The 27472-nt window shown below is 42.0% G+C and overlaps 1 protein-coding gene across 11 annotated transcripts in view; it reads left to right on the top strand.

Annotated features, from left to right (window-relative positions):
• MICAL2 (microtubule associated monooxygenase, calponin and LIM domain containing 2) overlaps positions 1-27472 on the top strand; it is a 256381-nt gene that overhangs the window by 102034 nt on the left and 126875 nt on the right. For all 11 annotated transcript variants that reach the window (XM_033928312.1, XM_033928309.1, XM_033928311.1 and 8 more), the window contains exons 8-14: positions 188-445; positions 1400-1515; positions 6920-7046; positions 13760-13850; positions 13961-14108; positions 16900-17099; positions 20069-20175. In XM_033928312.1, coding sequence (XP_033784203.1) covers positions 188-445; positions 1400-1515; positions 6920-7046; positions 13760-13850; positions 13961-14108; positions 16900-17099; positions 20069-20175 — 1047 coding nt within the window. The remainder of the gene's footprint in view (positions 1-187; positions 446-1399; positions 1516-6919; positions 7047-13759; positions 13851-13960; positions 14109-16899; positions 17100-20068; positions 20176-27472) is intronic.

Below are 27472 nucleotides of genomic sequence, written 5' to 3'. Positions count from 1 at the left end.
AGTTTAATATTATAGGATTCGTGAATAGGTTACTGGTGTAGTGAATGGTGAGTTGCAACTAGGTAAAGCCTTGAGCCAGCTGTGCCTAGACAAACAACCAGACTCAAGTAGCACACTAGGAAGTCTTGCAAAATTGTGATGGGTTTTGTGTTGTCTATTGCAAAAACGATCTTGTTTATCTCCACAGGATTACACTGATACAGAGATGCTTCTCTGTGGGGAAAATGTAAGCCAGGAAAACCTGCAATCGTACGCAAGAGAAGCTGCTGACTTTGCCACCAATTACCAACTACCCTCCTTGGACTTTGCGATCAACCACTATGGGCAGCCTGACGTGGCAATGTTTGATTTCACTTCTATGTATGCCTCTGAAAACGCAGCGCTAGTACGGGAGAGGCATGGGCATCAGCTGTTGGTTTGCCTCGTTGGTGACAGCTTACTTGAGGTATAGAAGAAATTGCTTAGCAATTATATTTTCATAGAATACTCTGGAGCCTCTCTTTTTTTATATTTTTTTTCTCTGAAGCCATCTTTAACATCAGTGAAACACTGGCGTGCAATCAGGGCCTTCAGGGGATTCGCCCCACCTCCTACAGAGGGCACTGCTCTGAATTTGATTGGTCGAGCAGGCAACAGACAGATGCTGCTCAGCCAATCAAATTCAGATCAGCACTGCCAGGACCTTCAGGGGGTTTGGAGAATCACAATAATTTTAATTTATGCCCAATATGGAACAAACGGGGGTCCCTGAGACACTTCAAGGCCTCACCACCACATACCCACACACGCTATCCACTCACTCGGAAAAAAAGAAAGAAAAGTGGAGAAAAAGCCTCAGTCGAGCTTTATTTGGCAAAAAAACTCCACTTCATATAAAGCAAGAAGAGTGAAAACACTTGCACACAAGTGGTTAATCAACAATGATGGGGGGGGGGGAGGAAAAAACAGGCACTGTAGCAGCCTTCCGTTTTGCTATGCTGCTTCAGAGATTGAGGTCTTCCTGCATCACAGATGAAAAGTCAGGACCCTACGTGCAGAGCTCCACCGTGGAAGTTGACTTATATTTTTAGACTGGCAGTTCTTGGCAGTCTTTCAGAAGGGCAATCTAAAAGTGCCTTTATTTTAAGGTAGCTTGCTGGCTTTAGAAATTGTCCTTTGATTGCTCATCAGATGTTTGCTTCCAGCTAGTATAGCAACCTAGCTAATTTGCATATTATACCTTCAAATTCAAACCTGTCTCAGGGTCTTGAAGATTGGCATTCCCTTCCCCCATCCATCCTACTGATTGAAATGGTTGCTGTATTAAAAACAGGTTTTTAAAAAAATATTTCATATTTTAAGGGTAGAGTAAATATGTGCTGATTGTTTTAATATATATGTGTGTGTGTTTTTTTAAAAGCCATTCTGGCCTATGGGGACAGGCTGCGCAAGAGGCTTCCTGGCTGCATTTGATTCGGCATGGATGGTAAAGAGCTGGGCTCAGAAGACACCTCCATTGGAAACTCTTGCAGAACGGTGAGCCATTTAATTCCCGTAATAAAATCACACTAAAAATCCTCTCAATTCAAGCACCATACCCCCCCCCCCCTGTATTTTAAAATTCAGATCAAGAAAAAGGTTGGTGTTAGGTTAACGTCATAAGTTTCTTTTATAAACAATCCACTTTTCAATTTTTCAGATTTAGATGTTGCTTATTTTTTTTTTTTTTCTAAATCTTTATTCATTTTCATTTCTTACATCAAGTGTACAATAAAATATCAATGCATGAAAAAAGAGAGGTTACTTTTCTCTCCGTGTTGGCCGCTGACCGCCTATTTTGAGACCCAAGTAAAAATATCATTCGACTCCAGTAGATACTCTTCTCCAGAATCTGTTCTGGCAGAGTTCTGTACTGATGAGGTCTTGATGGCAAAATGTGAGGCCGAAGAGCAGAGAGAAACCAGTGTTACTGCTAATATGCATAGGGGTCTCCGGTTGCCTTCTGCTTTCTAACCACCCTGCACTGCTTCATTTGTCTTCTTCTTTGAACTGCAGTGGGCTAGACAGTTGGAGTGTCACTAGGTAGTTAGAAGGTGGTCAGAGTCCACAGGACAGGAAAGCACCCTTCAGCAACAAGATCTAATGCAAAACACTGCGGTTAGACTAATCTTCGGTCTAAAGAAGTTCAATCACGTGACGCCATACTTCAAACAGCTACACTGGCTGCCGATGGAAGCTCGTGTAAAGTTTAAGTTCGCCTGCCTCTGTTTTAAAGTTTTCTACGGTCTAACCCCTAAATACATCACTGACCTATTCTCCTTCTCAGCCAACAAACACAAGAGAAGCTCCCACTCGCACTTTGTTTCTCCCCCGGTTAGAGGATGCAAACTAAAAAAACACCATGAGCATCTTCTCTCACATCAGGCTGCTCTATGGGGTAAAGACCTAGAACAACTCCTATTGCCCACCACTTATGAGGTATTCAGGAAACGCCTCAAAACTCACCTATTCCTAAAATACCTAGACAGCTGACCCACTTCCCTCCTTCCCTTCTCTTGCCCTTTCTCCCCATTGTTCCCACATCCCTTAAGTTAACTCAACTTGTACGTCAACTCAACTTGTACTCCACTAATCTTCTGTAAACCACATAGAACTTAACGGTATTGCGGTATATAAACTGTTATTATTAATATTATTATTATTATTATCTAAGAAGGAAAATGATCATAGTAATGTATAAGTACACTTCTTCCTCTTAATGTCCTGAATACAACTTGAATATTTCTGTGCTTAAAACACACCAGTCGCAACCCATTGAAAATTCAGCAATGGCTATGTGGCTTCTTTTTCCCCATTTTTCCATGTTAGAGCTATGTCCCCGCCCTCCCCCCCAAAAAAAACCACTCTAAACCCAGACTGTGCAAAGGGTGGGATGAATATGCTGCATTTTGTTCATATGGTACTGTGAACTTCAGCTGAGCTCAGATATTGCCTATAATCTGTGTCCTAGCAAATCGGCTAAACCAGGGGTGGGGGAAACTAGGGCCGCAAACCGATTCGGGTTTTCAGGATTTCCCCCAATGAATATGCATGAGATTTATTTGCATGCGCTGCCTCCGTTGTATGCAAATAGATCTCATGCATAGTCATTGGAGAAATCCTGAAAACCCGACTGGATTGCGGCCCTCGTTCCCCCACCCCTGAGCTAAACCCTGGCTGAAGTGCTGCGCCAAGTTGGATGTCCTCTTGAGAGTGTTCGTAGATGGTCATGCACTTAGCATTTTTGGGGCAGCAAGACATCAGCTTGTTACAGAGCTCACGGTATCCTCTGCTAGCCATGGGAAAAACTGAGAGACAGAAAAATTTAGCAGTCAAAACGTATTGATATACAGTAGATAAGTGCAGATGGGAATACTAGATGGGCCATTTGGCCTTTATCTGCCATCATGTTTCTAGACGTACAGATAGCAATGCCAAAAACAAACAAACAATAATGTATTCTTATAGCTTGCTGGCTTGGAGGGACATTTAAAAAAATCATTTAAATCCAAATCCAAATCCTGCTCATAACTTCCAAAAAAACCTGGCTATCTCGCAGCCATAATCAAGCGGGAAAGACATGTAGATTTCCTGTCTGATTGTGGCTGTGAGATGGATGTCTTTGCACTGAAACCGTCCAAACTGAATAGCCATTTCCCAAAGTGAAACATTCAACTTTTGAAAGCAAAAACCAGGGACATGAACATCTGTCTGGTATCATTTTCAAAAATATGGTCACGTAGACCTCCTTTCAGAACAGAGGCGTAGCCTAGGGGTTAGTGCAGTGAACTGAAAACCGAGAGACATAGGCTCAAAGTCCACCATAGCTTTTTTTTTTTTTTTTTTAAATCCCGGGATAATCAAGCAGCATAGTCTCACATGTGGGTGACGTCATTCACGGAGCACCGGTACGGACAGCTGCAAAAGTGCATCGGCATTTTAAGAACTTTAAAAAGTTTGCGACGGACCGCACCGCGCATACGTGAGTGCCTTCCCCGCCTGACGTAGGCGCACGGCTCTTCAGTTCAGTAAGCCAGCTAAGAAGCCAACCAGGGGAGGTGGGTGGGTTGTGAGAATATCTGCCTGCTGTCCCTGGATAACACCTGTTAGGGCAAGTAACTGTGCTTTTTGGTAAATGTGATCCTTCCAGGACTTGAAAAATAAAGAAGAGACAAGTTAATTTAATCATGTATTTGTAATGGGTATAACTAATGGGCAGACTGGATGGACCGTTCAGGTCTTGGGTCTTTTCCAGATAAGCCCTGCCACTAATGCAAAAAGTGCACGGGCGAAAACTTAAGCCCCGCCACCTTATAAATTATTAAACTATTGAAGCCCTCCGAGGAAATTATTCACATGATTTGAATAATGACTCGGGGGGGGGGGGTTCAAGGGAGGGCGGAGACCCCCTTGTATATCACTTTCCCCAAGTATTCACTTAGCATGGTGTTAGCTAAAACTGTGGCAGAGGTTAACTTTTTGGCGGGGCTTATCTGGAAAAGATCCCAGGTCTTTATCTGCCGTCATTTACTATATATACCAGTTCAATAGTCTTCAAGCTTGCATGTGTCATATATTTAGGTTCTGTAGTAGGTATTTTTCAGTTTCTGGAAGGCTCAGAATTATGAAAAAGAGCTGATGTGGGGTTTGAACCTAGGTTCTTTGGTTCACACAGTCCACTGCACTAATCTCTAGGCTAATTCTCTGACCTTCGGCTCGTACAATGCCTGGGTTTCCTTTCCAGTTTCACTTTTCAGAAGAGAGCGAAGGGGACAGAAACCACTGGGGGATTAACAGAGAGGCCATGCCTAAATTCCTCTAGTGGTCAGCTGCTCAATTAGATGCAACTTTTTTTTTGTAACTCGGATATGATTGAAACAAATCTAGATAAAAATGGCCTTATTTTTAGACTTGGATGTTTCTACCCATTTGAAAATCTGTACTGTATGTCCTACTTTTGGGACCCTCCCTAGCAGTGGCGCAGCGAGAGTGAGTGGTGCCTGGGGGCGGTGGAAACCCCTCCCCCCCTTCTCTGCCTCCCCACTCCTTCCCTTATACCTTTTTAATTTCCAGACACGATCAACATCAGGAACTTGCTGCCCGTATTGTGATGGCAATCCCTCTGATGTCACCTCCTAGGCCCGGGGCCCGGAAGCGACATCAGAGAGAGACAACACCGATGCAGGCATTAAGTTCGTAATGCTGCTCATGCAGAGAAAATTTAAAAGGTATGAGGGAAGGGAAGGGGCGCACACACAGCCGGGTGGGGGGGGGGGCTGTCGGAGAGGAGGACGGGTGCCATTGCCCTTAACAAGACCACCCCCCCCCCCATACTATGCCAGTGCTCTCTTATCCTGCCCACAACTTTCCCCCTTGCTGTTTGGAAGAACTGCAGGGTAAAATATCCAAATTCTAACTTTCCAAAACCAGTCAGGGTTTGCACCTTTTTAACAGATGGATAGTGTTGGGGTTTTTTGTTTTTTTTAGGTATTTTGGCTCAGATTCTCTAACTGGTGCCGTGGTCGGTGGCCCCTTCAAAAGCGGCTGCCGATCGCGTGCCTATCACATGAGGGTGCCATTTAGAGAATCGAGCTTCTGGCAAAGGGAGGTGCTGGAAATGTCGGCCAGGATTTTCCAAGCCTACATTTCCAGCGCCCACCTTTGAGAAGAATCACGCCTCCGTTGGTGCCTAGAGGGGTGTCGGGTGCCATAAAGCACATAAGGAGACATGATTCTGGCACTCGTTTTTTCAGACACTAGTAGGTGCTTTGAAAATCAGTTTAAAACGTCATTTAAATGGCGTTTTTCCACTGAGCTTGGGCACCTAATAGTGCCTAAAAAAACACACACAAAGAGGCAAGTGGGATGTCCGAGGCCAACCAAACTTGCTACGTTTATTAGTCCATAAAACAGTCCAACAAAGAGAAACACTCTCTTCTGTTGTGGTCACAACTAGGATCCCAGTTTTGGCAAATGCCTTCCTCAGGGGACTAGTGTGGTACTGAAATGATGTAGAAAAATGTTTTTTTTTTTTTAATTTATTTATTCAATTTTTTATACCGTTCTCCCAGGGGATATCAGAACGGTTTACTGGACTGTTTTACGGACTAATAAACGTAGCAAGTTTGGTTGAACTTAGACATCTCACTTGCCTCTTTTGTGTGTGTTTGCTTTGTATTTCTCGACGTAAGTTTTAGCTTTTTTTTTTTTTTCTGTTGCCTAAAAACTGGCGCCATTTAGAAAATCTGTGCTTTTAAGACATCCATAGTAATGAGCACCATAGTAATTATAATGTATACAGTCTTAGACTGTGTATTCATGTGCCCTCCATCTGATTTTCTTTTACAAAAATAATTTCTCATAAATGTGATAGCTTTTTTTTTTTTTTTTTTTTAAATAGAAGTGGGCAGGCAGATGTAGCTATATCTGCTATACAGTCAAAGGGGATATAGTTTTGGGGCACAGCAGTAATGATCTTTGGAATTGTCATCGGTAGTATTGATAAATCCAAGAATGTGTAGGATCAGATTCTTAGAAGCAACAGGATAATAAAAAGTAAAGGGAGTGAGACGATTTTGCACCCAGCTCCAAAGAAGTATATGGCAAGCAGAAATGGAAAATAGCGGCAGAGACTTCAGAAATTGTGCATCAGCCTGAGTCACTGATGTGTGGTAAAAGGAGACATTCCTCTCCGGGTTTGAAATGGATGTGAAACCAGATGATCTCATGTTATAAGATCATCACTTTCTGACTCGGAAGGCTACAGACAGAGCGTCTGTCTCCTTAGGTTCAGGTCACAGCTTTCTCAGCACTCAAGTCTGGCTGCAGTTATCTAAATACTGTGAAACTTTGGACAAGTCAAATGGGTTTCATTGCATATTTCCTTGTTTGTCAACATCAGAGAGAGCCTGTATCGGCTGTTGCCCCAAACGACGCCTGAGAACATCAATAAGAATTTTGACCAGTACACCATCGACCCGGGAACACGGTACCCAAACCTGAACTCGAGCTGTGTTAGGCCTCACCAGGTCAGTGAATTCACACCTTAACGTGACCATCGTCTGTTGAGCTGGGAGCATAGACATCTTTCGTGTGCGATTCATTTATCAGGAAGCAGATATTCCTGGGGCAGTGGGACGACTTAGGTTTTTAGTTCTGCTACCAAACCTAAGGAAAGTTTAAGAAAGTTGATTGTTTTTTTTTATAATCCAAAGATAAAAACAACTGGATGTGGATGTCCGGAAAGATGATTTTATTCGCTCTTCGCAATAAAAATACAAATAAAAGTCTGAATTAATGATACACGTATGATTGTCCTGACGGACCCTACATGGTCCGTGTTTCGGCGAGACCGCCTTCCTCAGGGGTCTGGATGATGTAGTAGAGAATGACACGGTGACAAAATTCATCACCGTTCCCATCCCCACAGATAACCGCGGGAAATAATCCCATGTCATTTTCTAGTCTATTTCAAACTCAGTCCTTCTACACCAGCATTCTTCAAAGCAAAGCTTGCAGGTCAGTGGTTGTGGCCATTCATACTCTGATTCTTATGGGAGCCAAGGATAATGAAGCCATTGTGACATCACTGCTGAGGTTGGCTCTTAGGCACTGGTGGAATGAGGCATTATGACATCACAATCTCAGCTCTGGAATGTTGCTACTCAACCTCAGTCCTTCTACACCAGCATTCTTCAAAGCAAAGCTTGCGGATCAGTGGTTGTGCCCAATTATACTCTGATTCTTCCCTCTCTCCTTAAAGAATGACATGAAGATGGTTTCCCGTGGTTATCCACGGGGACGGGAACGGTGATGAATTTTGTCACTGTGTCATTCTCTAGGGTATAAAAATATGAGCAAAACAATGTACGTGTCTTTAAGCATAAAACCTGAAAATGGCTTGGAATAAGAGTGGCATGTAAAATCGCAGTGAGAAAAGGACACATAGTTTGTTTTGTTCATATTTTTATCTTTATACCTTACATCATCCGGACCCCCGAGGAAGGCGGTCTCGCCGAAACACGGACCATGTAGGGTCCGTCAGGACAATCATAACGTGTATCATTAATTCTGACTTTTATTTGTATTTTTATTGTGAAGAGCGAATAAAATCGTCTTTCCGGACATCCACAATTTGTTGTTTGTATCTTTGGATTGTTTTTACTGTGGCTCATTGGGTCTCCCTTTTTGTTTTTTATAATACTATTCCATATTCCTTATGAAGACTGAAACACAAATTCCAAAATGCAAAGAGATTAAATTTTAAGGAAACCGTGACCCTGACCTCTGCATTGTTGGGTTGATAGTGAATCAAAGTCATTCGGGCGCTTATTTACTAAAGTGCGACAAAGATTTGCAGTTGCAGAATGTGTCAATTTGGGGTACCCTAACATCTTAGATAGAAGAAATGCTTTCACTGTGTGCGTTATTTCCCCCCCCCCCCAATTCTATAACTTCTCACCTAAATTGACTTGCCATTTGTGTTGCTTGTATTATAGAGCAGTGGTTCCCAACCCTGTCGTGAAAGACCACCAGCCAGTCAGGTTTTCAGGATAGCCCTAATGAATATGCATGGAGCAAATATGCAAATCTAAACATGACTGGCTGGTGATCCTCCAGGACAGGGTTGGGAAACACTGTTATAGAGTACTACCGCTTGCTTGGGTAAGTGCATGCTTTGGCCCTGATTCTATAAACACCTGTAGGCGCTTGAACCTTCGGCGCATACTATTTTTGCCGGGGTTTTCTTGGCCTAGATACTGGTGTCTAAGTCCACTTTAGGCGCCTACGTGCATACTACACTCTTGATCCACCCCCTAACCATAACTACTTTCTGGTAGGACCTGCCTGAAAGGGGTAGGCGCCTACTGAGTTAGAAGTCTACCACCCAATTAATTTTCATTTAAGCCAATTATGAGGTTCTAATTGCTTTTTATCGGCACCGATTAGGCTTTTTAAATCATTAAGTTAGGCACCTAGCTTGGCAGCCAACTTTAGTTGTGTTTTATAAAATCAGGGTCTTTGTGTGTGCAAGCGATGGGATCCTGCTCACAGTTTTGATTAGTGCATAAATTCAAGGAGGCATTCACAGGGACGGAATATGGTCAGGACCAACATTTAGGCACATAACTTACAGAATAGCTTAAGTTGCATGCTAAATGCTGCTTTTAGATGTATATGTTTGCATCTGCTCTTGACATGGTAAAAGCGGGCATGCCTAAATATAGAAGCCTAGGTGCAGGCATACTCTGATATTCTACTGTAGAATGGAATCTTAGCGTCCAGATGTTCTAGAATTAACACCGAGTGCTGAATCTAGGCTTCTGAATTGCGGTGCCCAGGTCTAGAATTGTCCCACGTGAATTGCGGATAATGCATGCCTGCTTAGATGACGATAACCATGCAACATTTATGTAATGCATTAACAATTAAAATGTGATAGCTAATTCCACTGTAACCTATAAAGTATAATATCTGCCCATTCTCTGCCTAGGGCTAGATTCACAAAGCAAACTGATCGTGTACCGATCGGTTTGCGACCCCTTTACAACCAAAATTTCCCTCCGGCCTGATTCACTTACCTCTCCTGCAATCCGCTTCGAATCCGTGCGTGCAAATGAGGTGAAACGCATGCAAAGTAGGCAGGGGTGCGATTCACAACACAAAATTTCACATCCGACTGGGCTGGCCGATCAACTGAAGAAGCGACTGCTGGGGACCAGTCGAAAACCCTCACTACCTCAAGTGCTAAAATAACATGAGAGCGAGTAAAAGCATCCTTCATTACAAGGGCACCTGAGAGGTAAGGATTCACTCTTGTCCCGTGCCAACCCCCTGCCTCTCGGTTCCCTTTTCCCTGACAGGGGTCACACGTGCCCACACATCAGACTGATGTTAAGACCAAGTAGGGAGCTCTTGGCAACTGGGCGGAGCCTTCCTGCCAAATCGAGTGCTGAAGAAAAGGCCTCTCCCCGGCTTTTGAGGGGGCCAGGTGAAAGCCCGAGAGCGGAGGGGGAGGAGAGAGGGTTCCGGCTGTGCGGCCGCACAAAAAGCGGATCAGCGAGAAGGGCTCGCGCGCGGCAGATGCAGCCCAGCCAACCTGGCCGGCCTCACCCTGACAGCCAAGTTTTGTTACCGGAAAGCTCCAACCGGCTATCACTTTCAGATGGAGCTTGCTAGCTTTTAAACACTGGCTGGAGAAGAGTTTCGAGAATTTCGCTTCTGTTACCTTTTTATTTTAATCCATATCGAACGCAAAATTGTCATTTTCACGCGAAACACAACAGAAGGCAGAAGCCATTTCAGATTAAAAAAAAAAAATAAAAGATCACGGCTCCGGGCCTGCGCAAACCATCTACAGACGGTCTGCGCATGCGTGGGGATCGCAGAAAAGCGACCCGTGCCGGCAGATGGGGGACGTTCCTCCGATGGCCCCCCCATCTGCATATTTTGCTTTGCAGAATTCGTCAGACCTGCCCAGATCGGGCCACTAGTCTCCATCCATTCCATGTTCCTAGTTGGTAGTCAATGTAGCAATTAACAGAAGGCCTTTGCATTAAAAGGGCTACCTGTAAATGTGTGTTAACTGCAGTGTTTAGGGCCCTGTTTACTAAGCTGTGTTAGCGGTTAAGTGATTTTCAGAGCCAGGAAGGATGAGACAACAGCTGTTTTTCCCTGTCCTGCCCGGGTACACTCCTAGACTATAATAAGAAACTTGTACCAACACGTGCTTCCAGTCAGAGAAAAATACTAAAGCATTACACTGGGAAGTCAAGTTAATGCCGGCTTTAAGACATGGCACGATGCCACTAAAAATTGAACCTTTTGGCAGATACAAGCTCTGGAAAAAAAAAAGCAGAGAGGATTTGGCTGCAGTCCTGCCACTGAACATTATTAATAAGTAGGGCGCTTGGCAAACTCTCCCTGGTTCTTTTGAAATAAGAAAACCTAACCCTTTCGCCATAGTTATTGATTTAGACAGGATTTGGATTTAATGTGCACTCATTTTACTAGAGGTAGCTCTCGTCGGATGTTGCCGATCATTTTGTTTGACTGGGTGAGCAGACAGTTGCATCTGGTTAGAGCGCTTACCAGATTTCAGCAAGGCCATTAACGTGATTCAGCATTGCCAAGTAGAAACTGGGACTTTTCTCCCTCGAACAGAGGAAACCGAGAGGGGACATGATCGAAACATTCAAGATACTGAAGGGAATAGACTTAGTAGATAAGGACAGGTTGTTCACCCTCTTCAAGGTAGGGAGAACGAGAGGACACTCTCTAAAGTTGAAAGGGGATAGATTCCGTACAAACGTAAGGAAGTTCTTCTTCACCCAGAGAGTGGTGGAAAACTGGAACGCTCTTCCGGAGGCTGTTATAGGGGAAAACACCCTCCAGGGATTTAAGACAAAGTAGATAAAGACAGGTTATTCACCCTCTCCAAGGTAGAGAGAACGAGAGGGCACTCTCTAAAGCTAAAAGGGGATAGATTCCGTGCGAACGTAAGGAAGTTCTTCTTCACCCAGAGAGCGGTGAAAAACTGGAATGCTCTTCTGGAGGCTGTTATAGGGGGAAACACCCTCCAGGGATTTAAGACAAAGATAGACAAGTTCCTGCTGAACCAGAATGTACTCGGGTAGGGCTGTGTGGCGAAGTGGTTAAAGCTACAGCCTCAGCACCCTGGGGTTGTGAGTTCAAACCCACGCTGCTCCTTGTGACCCTGGGCAAGTCACTCAATCCCCCCATTGTCCAAGGTACATTAGATAGATTGTGAGCCCGCTGAGACAGACACGGAAAATGCTTGAGTACCTGAATAAACTCATGTAAACCGTTCTGAGCTGTCCTGGGAGAACGGTATAGAAAACCGAATAAATAAATAAAAAATAAAAATAGTCTCAGTTAGGGCACTGGTCTTTGACCAGAGGGCCTCCGCGTGAGTGGACTGCTGGGCATGATGGACCACTGGTATGACCCAGCAGTGGCAATTCTTATGTTCTTATTTTAAAAAAAATAAATTAAAAAAACTGACCCTCGGTGTGGACTGTAAAATGACTGACTGGGTGGAAACTGGTGGTAAGTTGGGTTGGTAAGTGAAGATATGGCTGTTACCAATGGTACGACACAGGGATTGCTTCGTAGTTAACGTCTTTGTAAGCGATATTGATGAAGCTCTATCAGGAGAGTGGAACGGGACGATTCATCAAGGCCGTTTCGTAGCAGGACATTTAACCATGGCTGTGACGAAATGGCCACACTGAATCATCCCCTTCCATCATTGCCACAGACACAGGAGCAAGCTGCTGCGGACGTGGGAGCAGGCGGATCACAGGCGGGGGAGGAGGCCGTGCCGAGTCATCCTCTTCAAGGAGCAGAGATAAATGCCAGTGGATTGCAGAAAGGGAGGAGAGGGGAAGGGTAGAATTGAGAGGAGGAGAAATATCGCACCCCCACAATGTAGTCATCCTGAGACTCCTGCCCTGCTATAGCTCCCAGACCCATTGAATCTTTGCGGCCGTTTCATCGCGGGACAACGATTCAACGCTGAACTGGCCATGATGAATTGTCTTAGACTCTCAGGAAAAGTCCACAGATACAGATGATACCAAAATCTGCAACTGTAGGGTAGTGGCCATGGAAATATCTCTTGCATGTTCATTGGGTATATTCTGAAAACCTGACTTTTGGAAGCTCTCTAGGACTGGGAATAAAGGCAAACGCCCTGGGGAAAAATGATAAGATGGGTATTAATCAGTTTTCTGGTTTCCTCATTTATGACATTATTGGATCTGGTTGGTGTCATAGCTGCTAATATTACAGCTTGGGTTTCCCATATATTTTTGAGTGCCCAAGAAAAGGAAAGAAGGAACTCAAGAGGGAACATGAGATATATAAGGGGCCATTGAAAAGTTCTCAGCCCAACCAACAAAGTTCAGGCAGTCTCCATCAAGGGCTATACACTTAGTCCAGCGATTTTCCACCTTCTTCATTCCATATTTTTCCGACGGAACAAAAAAGTAGAAAATCGCTGGACTAAGGGCTCCTTTTACGAAGCCGCGTAATAGCGTGCACTAAATTGCCGGCCGCGCTAGACGCCAATGCCAGCATTGAACTGGTGTTCTAGCTGCTTAGTGCGGGTTTAGCGTGCGCTAAAACCGTTAATGCGGCTTCATAACAGGAGCCCTAAGTGTATAGCCCTCAATGGAGACTGCCCCATCTTTGTTGGTTGGGCTTGAAACTTTTCAACGGCCCCTCATAACTCATAAATTTGAATATGGTTGGTGTAGAGATTCTTTAGATGTCAATGACGAGAAAACATGCTCATTCTTCAAAAGTGGCTTCCCACAGTTGCATATTTTGCCATATCTAGAAAAATTCCAGACGTTAAGGATTTATATTCACCAGAGATGTTAAAGAGGGTGCAACTTGTTCACGTAATGTTTTGAGTATAGCTGAGGAACATGACTCGCACATGGCCCTTGTAGGCATCAGACCTCTCAATATTTTCTCTACCTACCTCACCATTACTGGAGAGAATTCACCCCCATCTGCCTTGCTCACTCTCCTCTGTTTTACCTCTTAATCGTCATCACATCTTTTCATATCTGCATTTTTGTCTCTAAATATTCATGTTGCTGGTAACCCAAATTTCCTGGCTCACATTGTTAATTTGCAAAAAGGCTGCAGCGATGTGCACTACCAGAAAATTCAAATTATGTCATCAATTCCACTGTACTTTTGTTTTTAGGTGAGGCATTTGTACCTTACAAATGAGCTACTGAATTGCCCATTGGAACGAGTAAGTTCCATTAGAAGATCGGTCAGACTCTCCAGACATGGTATGTGGTTACGGCACTTATTTTCATATTCTAAAACTCCTTTTAAAACACTTCTCAATGTTTCTACCATTGATGGAACATTTTTTTTTTTTTTCCGGTTGCTCTTGCAGATTCTGATGTCAGACCCAATAAACTTTTGACTTGGTGCCAGAAGCAGACAGAAGGCTACAGAAATGTCAACATTACGGACCTGACATCGTCTTGGAAGAGTGGGCTTGCCTTATGCGCAGTCATACACAGCTTCAGACCTGACATCATGTAAGATACACGTGCATTGTTTGCTATGGAGAAGATAAAAATGACTCATGAAAATAGAGGCTAGCGTAAAGCAAAGTGATTTGGCTCGTTCTCCTTTTGGAAAGCATTTTAACAGCTGTTCTTGCCGTTACTTCTTTAATGTATCCTCATTTGGCGAGGGCATTCCTTGGCAGAATTGCAGCTTCCAGCATTTGGGAAGTGTGACCTGCACAGCTACACCAGGCCCCTAAGAAAACAGCGAAGACAACCACCAGGTGCTGAAATTCTGTATTCTTCACTCGACATGTACCTATTTTGGCCAAATGGCCTGCATCTGGAGTCTGAACACAAGCTTTGTAACCAACAGTTATTTTTGTTTCCTTGATGTGATAAACCTCAAAAAGTACCTCAATTGTGATATACGACTGGAAATGATGCATGTACTTTTCTCCATTTGTGTGCGAACTCATTTTTACTACGCGAGTGTTTGCACACAAATGGAGAAAAGTGCATGCATCTTTTCCAGTTGTATATCACAATTGAGGTACTTTTTGAGGTTTATCACCTCAGTGAAGCGACAATAGATGTTGGGTCATTGGGTACAAAACTTGTATTCAGACTCCTGACGCAGGCCATTTGGCTGGAACACATATGTGTTGAGTCTTCAATGTGAAGAATAAAGGATTTCAGCACCTTGTGGTCGCCTTCGCTGTTTTCATAGTCTCTCCACTGTGGGAAGGTCATTTCTCCTGTTTTTGACGAAGTAAGCTACACAAGTTGCCATATTTGAACGGCCACTGCCATGCTAGCATCTCCTCCAAGTGTTATTCCACATCAGATGGGCAAGGGGAAGACGAGAGAGAATAAATGGGGGATAATAATGTTAGGGAGAGGTTGAGGGAGAATGAAGGGAGTGCTGAGTAGAGAGAGAGAGAGAAAAAAGGGAGATGATATACTTCAGCTGCCACCACTTCTGAAAGAACAGCACTGCAGAATTATCAGTGCAGAAGGAAGGGGAATGGGACATTTAGTTTTCACACAAGATGTTAGTTAGTTTAGAGCTGGCTGTAGTAATTCACACTGCTTATGCTTTTGCTTTGATCAATAGAAACCCAAAAAGTCAACTGTTTTGGGAAATTTTGTATTGTGTGTGTGTAGTTGCAATATATTTTTTTTTTTCATGGCGTTGAAAAGGACCCCTAAAAATATTTGCTAACCCTTCCTTATGGGTAAAAAAAAAGAAAAAAAAGGGTTTTAGAGCTCAGAAGAGTGACGACAGCCAAAAGACATGCAGGAATTTCCCGATATATGGCATTTGGAGTTATTACTCATTGTTTTCTAAATGTGATCTCCAGGCAAGTTACATATTTAGGTCCTGTACATGAGTTATTTCTGTGCAAACTGGTGTGCAATCAAGCTATACCTGAGGCAGTGGATGGTGAAGTGACTTGCGCGGAGTCACCAGTGGGAGAAACAGGATTTGAAGCGTCATTTCCACGAGTCACAATTGATTCTCTAGCTGCTAAACTGTTCCTCTATTTGAAAACATCTGTGTCTGATTTCAGCCAAGGACTTTGTAGGTGCAGATGTTGTGGATATTAACTTACCTACCACAGAAACGAAAGAAGAAATCCAACAGGAACTGCAGTGAAAATGCGTGAACAAACAAAAAAACTAAAAAAAACCTGCAGACAAAATGTACAAGATACAGGCTATGTTTATTATATCCCCTACTGTCCCCTTCTTTCATAACTCTTTTTGTAATCCGCTTTGACCCGAAAGGTAATGGCGGAATAGAAATCTGTAATGTAATGTAATTATATCAAATAATAATAATAATAATAACTTTATTCTTATATACCGCCAACAATCTTGCGACTTCTAGGCGGTTTACAATAAAGAGAAATGTAGATGTGGTTAATGTTTCCACCCTTAAAACAAACCTAAGGACCCGACACGGTCCATGTTTCGGTAAACACGCCTTCCTCAGGAGTCCTAACGAATATAAATCAAAATAACCAATTATAAATATGTGAAGACATAAATAATTTAAAAAAACTTAGAAAACGTGGACAAATGGTATGATGATAGATAAAATCCACAAAAGTCATTGCATATATGCGAAGACATAACTTAAAAGATGATTGTACATTTTGTCTGAAATTTTTTTGTTTTTTGTTTAACTGACCTACAGCATGAATGTTCTTGCTCCTTCCCCTGCCTTTTTTTTTTTTTTTTTTCAACAAACACCATTATAGTTTTCATAGATGTGGAGGGGCTTTTTTGATAGGACATCTAAGTCAGACTTTGGGGTGCTTCCCGCAAAACTGTCCAAAACTGGACTTTCAGAAGGGTCCATTTTTGAAAATTGCCTAGTTGGTTGTTTCAAGTTTCAAGTTTATTTAGATTTTTATATACCGCCTATCTAGGTTATCTAAGCGGTTTTTACAATCAGGTACTCAAGCATTTTCCCTCTCTGTCCCGGTGGGCTCACAATCTATCTAACGTACCTGGGACTATGGAGGATTAAGTGACTTGACCAGGGTCACAAGGAGCAGCACGGGGTTTGAACCCACAACCCCAGGGTGCTGAGGCTGTAGATCCAACCACTGCGCCACACACTTATGCTCTACAAAGTTCTTCCCTAATCTTTCGGTGCCCAATATTGGGATCGTGACGTTGCTCTGATGCTGTAGGGAAAAGGCAGTATATCGAGAAATAAACGGGAGCAGAGATAAAGAAATGCATTTCCTAAAACGGACAAAGCCCAGTTTGCCTGCAGCTGACACTAATGTGCGCTTTGTTTCCTTAGTGACTTTGACTCTCTGAACGAGGACGATCCTGTCCAGAACAACCAGCTGGCATTCGATACTGCAGAGAGAGAATTTGGAATATCTCCAATCACCACAGGGAAAGAGATGGCGTCTGCTAGCGAGCCAGATAAGCTCAGTTTGGTCATGTACCTCTCCAAGTTTTATGAGTTATTTAGAGGAACACCTCTCAGAGCAGTTGGTAAGGGAAGGTTTGTTCTTAAATCAATCAATCAATGAATAGATAAATTAGCAAACAGATAAATAAATCAAGCCTTTCATTATGGCTAGCTAATGCATGCTTTGAAATTCCTCTAAAGTTAATCCTCATAGCTTCAGGCCTGTTTGTCTTTTGACTTTCCCAGCCTTCTTTTTTTTTTTTTTTTTTCAAGATTTTTATTAAGAAATCTGAGGAAGACGCATTGTAGATGTGCAGAGCTCATATTGCTTTCATCATGGTGTTCTGCATCCGTTGATATGATTTGTTTGAAAATTGTTTCTCAGTTTTAAATCAACTTGGCATCCAGCTACTCAAGTGAACTCCCGAGAGGTTATCCCACCTCCTGTTGCATGCCCTCCCTTCCAATGTTCTCTTTCCTTACAATCACCCAGCCCAATTATCTTAGTTGCGAAACTAGTTCTAGTATCCATTTATACAATGGTAAACTTGGCCCGTATTTTTTTCAAACTCTTCCTATGTTTTTGCCAAAGACTTCTTTTTCATAAGATGAGATTGGATTATGTCGCTTCCTATAGAGAACTACTTCTGTTATTCCTGGTCTCTCAGGATTATCCTTTGACTCAATGTAATTCCTATCTAGCACCATGGTTTTTTATTTTTTATTTTTTTTTAATTTAGGATTTTATCAGACTTGCTATTTTACACCTTTGGGACTAGTAGGCCACGATATTTTAAGAGCTTTCAAAGCCATGTCAATGGGTAGCAGCACCTGCTTTCCAGATACGTAAGTGCCGCTGACTGGAGCCATGTCATAATTCACCATTTGTGCTATCTGAAATAACGCTGCTGAAAGTGCAGACTACCTTCAAGAACAAGGGTGGTCCCTTGAGTTTTTTGGGTATCACTGATAGTCAGTTCCCCCCCCCACCCCCAACTACATCAACATCCAGATGAAGTTAGCACAGCAAAATGTCTGTCCTAACTAGAGATTGTGCACATGGACATAATCCTCATTATTCTGCTACCATCCCTTCAAAGGCAACGTAGACGTCTATTCAATCAATGGGTAAAACTTTATGTGTAAGAAAGCCTTTATTCCTAGTAGTTGTAGTTCCAACTAGAATCCAAGTTTCGGCGTGGTCAAAACACCTCCATCAGGGGACACTTGAATAAAATCCTCTGAGCACCTTTTGTTTCCCACCTAAAAACATTCCGATTGCTACACAACAGTTGTCTGACCATATCACCCGTTCATCTTACCCATTTAGAGTCCACACACCAATAGACAATATGCTATAAACAGCTCCAATACTATAGAACTCTTTGATCTGACTCTGGGCTGGATGCAGTAAAGGTTCCGATCGTCTAAACCAGAATTGGGTCGGTAGGACCGACTCAGAAAAGCTGACGACTGTGTTACTGATAGGTCTCCTTCCCCAAATATTGACCTGAGGGATGCCCACTCCTTCCTGATGCTGCAAACCAACTCCCCTCCCCCCCCCCACACCCACTGACCTCTCTTTGCCATGCCCCTAATTGACCCCTTTCCTTCCCTTGCAATTGGAGACTTCTGCACATTGCACATTTTGTTTGCATGCCGTGGAGTGAACAGAAAAGTGGCTGTTTCAGAGGGGGTGTCGGCAGGGTTGCAGCTGTTGAGGGGGATTTTGTGATTGTGATGATAGAAGTGAAAAGTGATTCAAGGCATGGTACAAGCAGCAAGCAGTTGGTTCCTTGTGTTACCCAAATTTGAGATGGCACCTGTTGGCCTGAGATCTTAACCTTTGTGAAGCTAGTTGATTCTGGGAGGCTTAGACACCCAGTAATTAAAAATTTAAATTGAATCAGGTTGGGCAGACTGGATGAACCATTCGGGTCTTTATCTGCCGTCATCTACTATGTTACTATGTAATATAAGAAGTTATAATAATAATAACAACTTTATTTTTGTATACCGCAATACCACAAACAGTTCAGAGGTTTACAATGCAAGAGACTGTACATATATAGCAAAGATACAATGTAAGGGAATGTACTATGCAGTTGAGAGCAGTTTACAATGCAGGGGACTGTACATATATAGCAAAGATACAATGTAAGGGAATGTACTATGCAGTTGAGAGCAGTTTACAATGCAGGGGACTGTACATATACAGCAAAGATATTTATACAATGAAAATACAGTGTGAGAGACTTATAGAGCAAGATACAATGCAAGAGACTGTATAATGCGGTTGAAGCGGTTTACTATGCAAAGATAGTTACATAAAGTAGATGTTTTGGTGTTCATATTTCTATCAGTGAGCCTCCACATGTTGGAAGGTTATTAACCTTCATCTATTTTTAAATTATACAACAAATTTATATACTTCTACTTCCATTGCAATTCTCCCTCCGTATTCGCTGTGATAGGGGATTAACAGAACCGCAAATACAGAAAAACCGCAAATAACTTTTTCATGTTATTCGCTGTTTTCTATTAAAAACCATGGTGAATATGGTGAAACCGCCAATAACGTAGTGGGAGACCAGGCCTGTTCCTGAAGGAGAGGCAAAACACGGCGAAGAAAGTGCCGGGAATCTGCGATTTTCTCTGTAAACGCTTAGAATCAGCGATTTCTCTATGCAAACTCATGTAATTTTGGGAGAGGAGCCAGCAAGCTAAAAACCGTGAATAATCGAAACCGCGAATGCTGAAACCGCAAATACGGAGGGAGAAGTGTATTTCTTAGCAGTATACAGAATAGATCGTAGCAAAACAATTTGGTAGTAACCACAACAGTTCCATTCGCTCAAAGTCAGTCACAAAACACAGGTGAAAATCCACATTCAGAGAATACTTTACAAAACCACGAAATGAGTGCACGAATACAACCCAAGATCAGCTAAAATAACAACCCAAGTAGTAAAGCCCTTGGAGTTCACTAGAGTAATCTGTAACTGTATTAATGCCAATGTCATTTTCTCATGATTGTCTCCTATTTGCACAGATCCCGTAAGCAGAGAGAACGGGAAAAATGGAGAAGCTTATTCTGTAAAATCGACTAGTTTCAACAATTATATCAATTTAACAGTACCAAGAAAACGACTGACGAAAGTAAGGCCTTCGTTCTTATGCGGGCACACACATTTTTTCTCAGTGCTAAGCGTTCTTTTTACTCTTTTGGTGTATAGCAAAAGATACATTGTATAGCTAATCTTATGCTTGTCCTTGACACGTAGGAATTGTCTGTTTCCCCTCTGTTCCATTACAGAACTTTGCGTAGCTTTACTCTCCACTGCTGTTACAATATGTCCTTAGTATACTGACAAGCAGTAATGGTGCAGATGGGACGATTTTGCTTATATATTAACATAGAGGATCTCTAATTAGAAAACGAAGGATATAAATTAAAGAGCTAAGGCCAGTACTGGACAGACTTGCACAGTCTGTGTCCCATATGTAGTAATTTGCTGTAGGCTGAGCAGGGGAGGGCATCAGTGGGATCTCCACTAACTTGGAACATGATGTTACTGGCCAGACTTTGCAGTAGATATCCTGAAAACAACGGGATGGTTGGATAGGCTGGAGTGGGAGCTTAGATGGCAACTTTAGCATTTGGAACCTAAGACATACCAGGTGGACTTTACAGTCTATGACCCAGAAATATCAATGAAGAGGCAAGTTAATTTAATCATGTATTTTTAATGGATATAACTAATGGGCAGACTGGATGGACTGTTCAGGTCTTTATCTGCCGTCATTTACTATGTTTTTACTATGACGCCAGTAAACAGACTACAGATCAGGTGCCATGTGGAGACTGAGAAATATGTCGGAACAAGTATTTCCTTAGCTTTATTGGAGATTACAAACTCCCACTCTTTTATTTTCAATCTAGTTATCTCTATGTTGAACCCAGAGAAAAAGAGTACTCGACTTCACTTCTCCAGTAGAAGAGCATGAGTGCCTTTCAGGATAATTTAAATTATTCAAAAGAACCCCGTAAAGATTACCCGATCTATATTCATTGTGAATATCCTGAAAATCTGACTCATTCGTTGATTTTGAGGGCTTAAGTCATGCACTCCAAGGGTAGAAGTCGTATATACCTCCCTTGCTCTCTCTTGCATACTTTGACGTCAACCCTATAAGGCACTGATGAATTTACTCTTTACTGGATGTTGAAATCCTTTGCTCAGTGTGCGCGGAAGGACAGAAGTACAAATGGAATGTTAGGAGTTTGTAGGAAAGTATTGCGTATAATTCAGGACGCTGCACCCTGAAAAAAAACAAAAAAACATAAAACTGACAGCCACTAGTCTATCCTGACACTTAGCACTGCTCGTTATTTGGATAGCAGGGCTAAAATATCCAGATTAAAAAAAAAAAAAATACTGCAGCTGGTGTTTATAAAAAAAAAAAAAAAAAATTTTACAAAATCCAAGGTGGCTAAATATTAATCTAATTGCTTTCAACAAGATTTTGCAATGTAAGAGGACTTGTGTAGAGTCCTGTACAGAACCTGTGTCAGAGGGGACGCCTGACCTCGTATCTCAGTATTTCTCATGAATCGGAGCCCAGTGCTCAAACCACTGGACCGTGCTATTTCCTCATTCATGGGGGGTGCTACTGTACCCAAATCTAGTCCAGAAATGGGCAGCCACATCCAGCCCCCGTCGGCCCCACGTTCGATTCATATCCCCACCCTGCGGAGTTAGATCTCAGGAGCACTGAGTGGCCAGGAGCTGTGACTAGGGTGGCAAGTTAGATCCCAGCAGTACTGGGAATCCCCCCCTAAGGAGTTTAGCTTCCTCCCTATTACTACTAGTTGTTTCTAGACACATTAAGTGCAGGTACTTTCTCTGTCCCAAGTACCTTGGTCAGAGGGGGGTTAAGCGACTTGCCCAAAGTCACAAAGAGCTGTAGTGGGAACTGAACCCAATTCCCCAAGGTCAAAGCCTGCTGCACTATCCTCCAGCCTACTCCTCCACTCCTGTCCGTTCCTTCCCCACCTTAGCTTCCCCCAAGTCGGTCATCCGTACCCCCATATAGCACTCGGGCAAAAAGTTTGCCCAAACTTAACCTAGTATGTAGAGCAGCAAATCTTTCCTTATTTCCAAGCATTTCTTTTTCTGCTGTTCACTTCCTGCCCGCTGACACTGATGTACAGTGCATTCTGCTTCAGATACAGCTTGGAAGCATTTGAAACCAGTAAATTGCTACAGCGTGACACTCCCAGATAATTGTTATCTAAAAGTCTACACTGACTTGTTTTGACAAACGAGACCAAGATAATCATATGGTTTAGCCACCTTTGCTATGTATTTTGCATTCATTCTGGTATGTAATAATTTCAGTCTCATTAGCAGAATATTTAGCAGGAAAGCATTGTATACTTCTTTTTAAGCTGGTTAAATATTGGGACTTGACCTCTGTTCTTGCAGTGGATTGATTTGGTTTTTTTTTGCTCTAGTCCAGGATTTATTCTGCTCTGCTTCTTCACCTAGTCCTCATTGTTTACTTAGTATCATGGAGAAACAGCTGGGATGTGATCAAACTAACATACTACAGAGTCACCAGAGAAATGCAAATGCACAAAAGCAATAATCAAGTAGATAAAAAACAAATAACTGATTTAAAAGCTGAAAAAGAGAAAAGCCCATAGAAAATTCAGAGGCGTCCTAAATACTCTGGAAATGCTGTTCTGTCCAGCTGTTTTCCAGTGATCTCACCAATCATTATTTTCTTCAGTTTTCTTCCATCCTTACAAGGGAAAAATATTTCTCTCCTTTGGTGCTACTAATATCCACTGGTCCCAGGTCTCCTGTCTGGTCGTAATGTAATGTAGCAATTCCCAGGCTAGGAATGCAAATTTCTTTAAAAAAAAAATGTTCTGACCTGTGGAAGTCGAGGTTTTTTTTTGACCCTTTCTTGAAATGAGAAAATAGAGAAATGCAAAGCTTTAAAGAGATCTCGCTTCAAAAATGCAGCTTGTCTTTCTTGAAAGGGGTATCATCTGGTGAATTATTTTATCATTGATTCATAGGCTTTCAACAATGCACAACAGAATTAAACACAATAGAATATGCATAAAAGAATACTAGCAAAACAGGATGGTAGTCAAGATTAAGAATGTTATAAGGTCTCTGTATTGTTCCATGATGAAGCCTCACCTTGAGTACTGTGCTCAGTTCTAGTTGCCTTATCTAAAAAAAAAATACAGGAGAATTAGAAAAGGTTCAAAGAAGAGCAACCAAGATGATAGAGGAGAAGGATGAGGAAAGACTAAAGAGGATAGGGCTCTTTAGCTTGGAGAGAGACGATTGAAGTCTACAAAATTCTGAATGGGTACAAGTGAGTCAAGATTTACAAAAACTAGGGGACACTCGATGAAGTTACAGGGAAATACTTTTAAAACCAATAGGAGGAAATATTTTTTCACTCAGAAAATAGTTAAGCTTTGGAACACGTTGCCAGAGGATTTAGTAAGAGCGGTTCATGTAGCTGTTTTTTTTTTAAAAAAGGTTTGGACAAGATCCTGGAGGAAAAGTCCATAGTCTGCAGTTCAGACAGATATGAGGCAAGCCACTTCTTGCCCTGGATCGGTGGCATGGAATGCTGCTGCTATTTGGGTTTTTGCCAGGTATTTGTGACCTTGATTGGCCACCATGAAGACCGGATATTGAGCTAGATGGACCATTGCTCTGACCCAGTAAGGCTATTTTTATGTTCTTAACCATAAAGCTATTCAAAGAGCAATAAACAACAAAACCAATAAGAAATAAACTTCATGAAAGTTTAAACATATTCTGTAAATTGGCAAATTCTTTCTGAGCTCTAAAACCAAATTGTAGAATAATGAGGTAATTTCAGAAGGCTCTCTCCAATTTTTCCAATTGTGATCTTCGCTTCCTTCTATATTACCCTTTTCTCTATTGTATTTTTTCTTTAATTTTCTGTAAACCGTGTCGAGCTCTATTTTTATACAGAAGATTCAAAACGAACCGCTAGGAAGTTCTTCTTTACCCAACGTGTGGTGGACAATTGGAATGCGCTTCCAGAGAGCGTAATAGGGCAGAGTACAGTACTGGGGTTCAAGAAAGGATTGGACAATTTCCTGCTGGAAAAGGGTTAGAGGGGTATAGATAGAGGGGTACTGCACAGGTCCTGGACCTGTTGGGCCGCCGCGTGAGCGAACTGCTGGGCACGATGGACCTCAGGTCTGACCCAGCGGAGGCTTTGCTTATGTTCTTATGTTATGTTTTTATGTGGTATATAAGCTTAAGGTTTAGTTTAAATGGTCTGATGAGTTTAATAATTTTAGAAAGCTGCTATTTACATGTCTGTCTATGCATGCATGGTTTTGAAGAGGGTGTGTTACAGGCACGGTATGAGCAGGCCTGAAAGTATGTGTTATTTTTCTCGTCTCGTAGTGGCAATATATGCATACTTTAAAAAAAATATATCGAACAAAATTCGAAGAACTCTCTGCAAAAATGTAATCCCCTCCCACTTTGTGAAGCTACAATTAGGGGTTTTTATCGCCAGCTGTGGTGGTAAAAGCTCTAACACTCATATGAGCATTGGTGCTTTTATTGCTGTGGCCAGTGATGAAAAACCCCAAATGCAGCTTCATAAGGGGGGGGGGGTTTGTAAATGAATAATTTAGCTTCATAATGTTTCTAGCTGGTGAGGATATTTGAAAAGGGTTCTTTGTAATTTAGGCAAACTTTGATTCATTTTTTTTTTTCTTGCATTTTTCTTACATTCATCTTGCAAATGGTGATTGTGTTGCTTCTCTGTAATATGGGCTTGTTGCAACTATGCCTATGTAGTTTTTCTCTCTCCCCCCCCCCCTTTGGTTTTGCACTTATTTAAATCCGTTATCTGTATTGTATCATTGAAAAATTAATAAATAAATAAATAAAACGTTAGGTATTGGCATTCACAACAGATTTAGGGTTTACAAAAGTATAAATGAACTGCTCGTTTGTAGTTGGAGTTTGCAAGTGTGATTGAGGGGGCATTAAAGGCCTTTTTAAACATAACCCCCTCCCCTTTTTTGAAGCCGCATTAGGCTTTTTTATCGCCGGCCATGGCAGTATTAGCTTAGACGCTCATAGGAATTCTAAGAGCATCGGGGCTAATACCCCGCGGCCTCCGATAAAAAAGCCTAATGCGGCTTCATAAAAGGTGAGAGAGAATTTTATTTTACAAATTTAGAGAATTTTCTAGCTTGGCTTTTCAATCAGATCCTTATTATGCCTTTTTATATATTTGGGGTTTTTTTTAATGACTTTTTCTCACTGTATATCATTCAAACTACATGTGTATTTCCTGCATCCTAATATGTATTTTGTAAAAAGCTCCGTGCTTAGCAGACCTTTTGTAAAATACTTGGGACATTTGTTTACACCTGTTTCATACATCCTTTATCCTATCTAAATGGCCTATGGAAAATTGGCCATTAAATTAGGTAATAAAAATATGGAAATTATAGGTAATTATGACATAAACCATTACAGGCTCATTATCAAAACAGTGGCACTGAAAATGGATCGGTCAGATAAAACCCAAGTAATTATTACCAATAAATAATTAAAATCTCCAGCTCACAGGTTAGTTCAAAATGATTCCACTTCAGGGGTTCTCAACCCTGCCCTCAGCACCCAGAGATATAAAAGCATTGTCTAGATTCATAAAAATATGTGCCTTTAATTTTACCAGACATTGTGCTGTGTGTAACGGTTGAGTACATTGGATGGAAACTTTGTAGAGTTTTCTCAAGGGTATGAAAAATATGCAAACATCAAGGTCAGAAGAGAAACAATGTATTGAAACTGTATAGCAAAAAAACCCAAAAAAAACTGTTGCCTAAAAGGAGATACATGAAATAGCAATCTGTATTGTTTCTGAATGGCAACAGTGTATGAGGTTGTGAAATTTGCAGAAGACATCAAATTATCCAAAATTATTAAATCTCATGTGGATTATGAGAAATTACAGGGTGACCTTGCAGTACTGGGAGTCCAACATCCAGATTAGAGATGAAATTCAATGAGGAAGAGTGAAAAGTGGTGCACATAGAGAAGAATAGCCCAAATTATATTTGCTTACCTGTAGGCTCCATGTTAAGAATCACCACTTATAAAAAGAACATAAGAACATAAGAAGCGCCATCTCCGGATCAGACCTTCGGTCCATCAAGTCCGGCGATCCGCACACGCGGAGGCCCTGCCAGGTATACACCTGGTTTATTTTATAGCCAACCATACTTTATATGCCTCTCTCAAGGAGATATGCATCTAGTTTGCTCTTGAAGCCTAGGACGGTCGATTCCGTCATAATCTCCCCTGGGAGAGTATTCCAGATGTCAACCACTCTCTGAGTGAAGCAGAACTTCCTGACATTAGTCCTGAACTTGTCCCCCCTTAGCTTCATTTCATGTCCTCTTGTCCGTGTCAAATTGGACAATGTAAATAATCTTCTCTGCTCTATTTTGTCGATTCCTTTCAGTATTTTGAAGGTTTCGATCATATCCCCACGCAGTCTCCTTTTCTCAAGGGAGAACAATCCCAGTGTTTTAAGTCGATCCTCATATACCAGTTTCTCCATACCCTTCACTAGTTTTGTTGCTCGTCTCTGCACCCTCTCCAGCAGTTTTATATCCTTCTTTAGGTAGGGAGACCAATGTTGGACGCAGTATTCCAAGTGTGGTCTGACCATTGCCCTATAAAGCGGCATTATAACTTTCTCCGATCTACTCGAGATTCCTTTCTTTATCATGCCCAACATTCTATTTGCCTTCTTTGCCGCTGCCGCGCATTGTGCCGACGGCTTCAGGGTCCTATCTATCAGTACACCCAGATCCCTTTCTTGTACACTTTTTCCCAGACTTGCACCTGACATTCTGTACTCGTATTCCTTATTCTTACTGCCTAAATGCATTACCTTGCATTTCTCCACGTTGAACTTCATCTGCCATTTCTCCGCCCATTTTTCTAACCGACACAAATCGCTCTGGAGTTCCTCACTATCCTCCTGCGATCTGATTGCCCGGCAGAGTTTTGTGTCATCTGCAAACTTGATGATCTCACTGGATGTTCCGTTTTCCAAGTCATTGATATAAATATTAAAAAGGATCGGTCCAAGTACTGAGCCCTGGGGTACACCACTAGTCACTATCTCCCAGTCGGAGAACTTCCCATTAATGCCCACTCTCTGCTTCCTGTTATCCAGCCATTTGCCTAAAAAGGATCACAGATTTCACTTTGGGCAATATACGTTGGCATCTTGATTTGACTACAATTGTTAAGAAATGCGGTATATCAAATAAACTAACTGTGACTGTCTTCTAATTTCTTATCGAATTTCTTTTGGCACAAACCCCCTACCTTAAAGATATAAAGTA

This window comes from Geotrypetes seraphini, chromosome 19 (assembly GCF_902459505.1).
Source record: "Geotrypetes seraphini chromosome 19, aGeoSer1.1, whole genome shotgun sequence".
Lineage (NCBI taxonomy): Eukaryota > Metazoa > Chordata > Amphibia > Gymnophiona > Dermophiidae > Geotrypetes > Geotrypetes seraphini.
The sequence above is the reverse complement of the archived record's forward strand: the minus strand, read 5'-3'. Positions and strand labels throughout refer to the sequence as shown.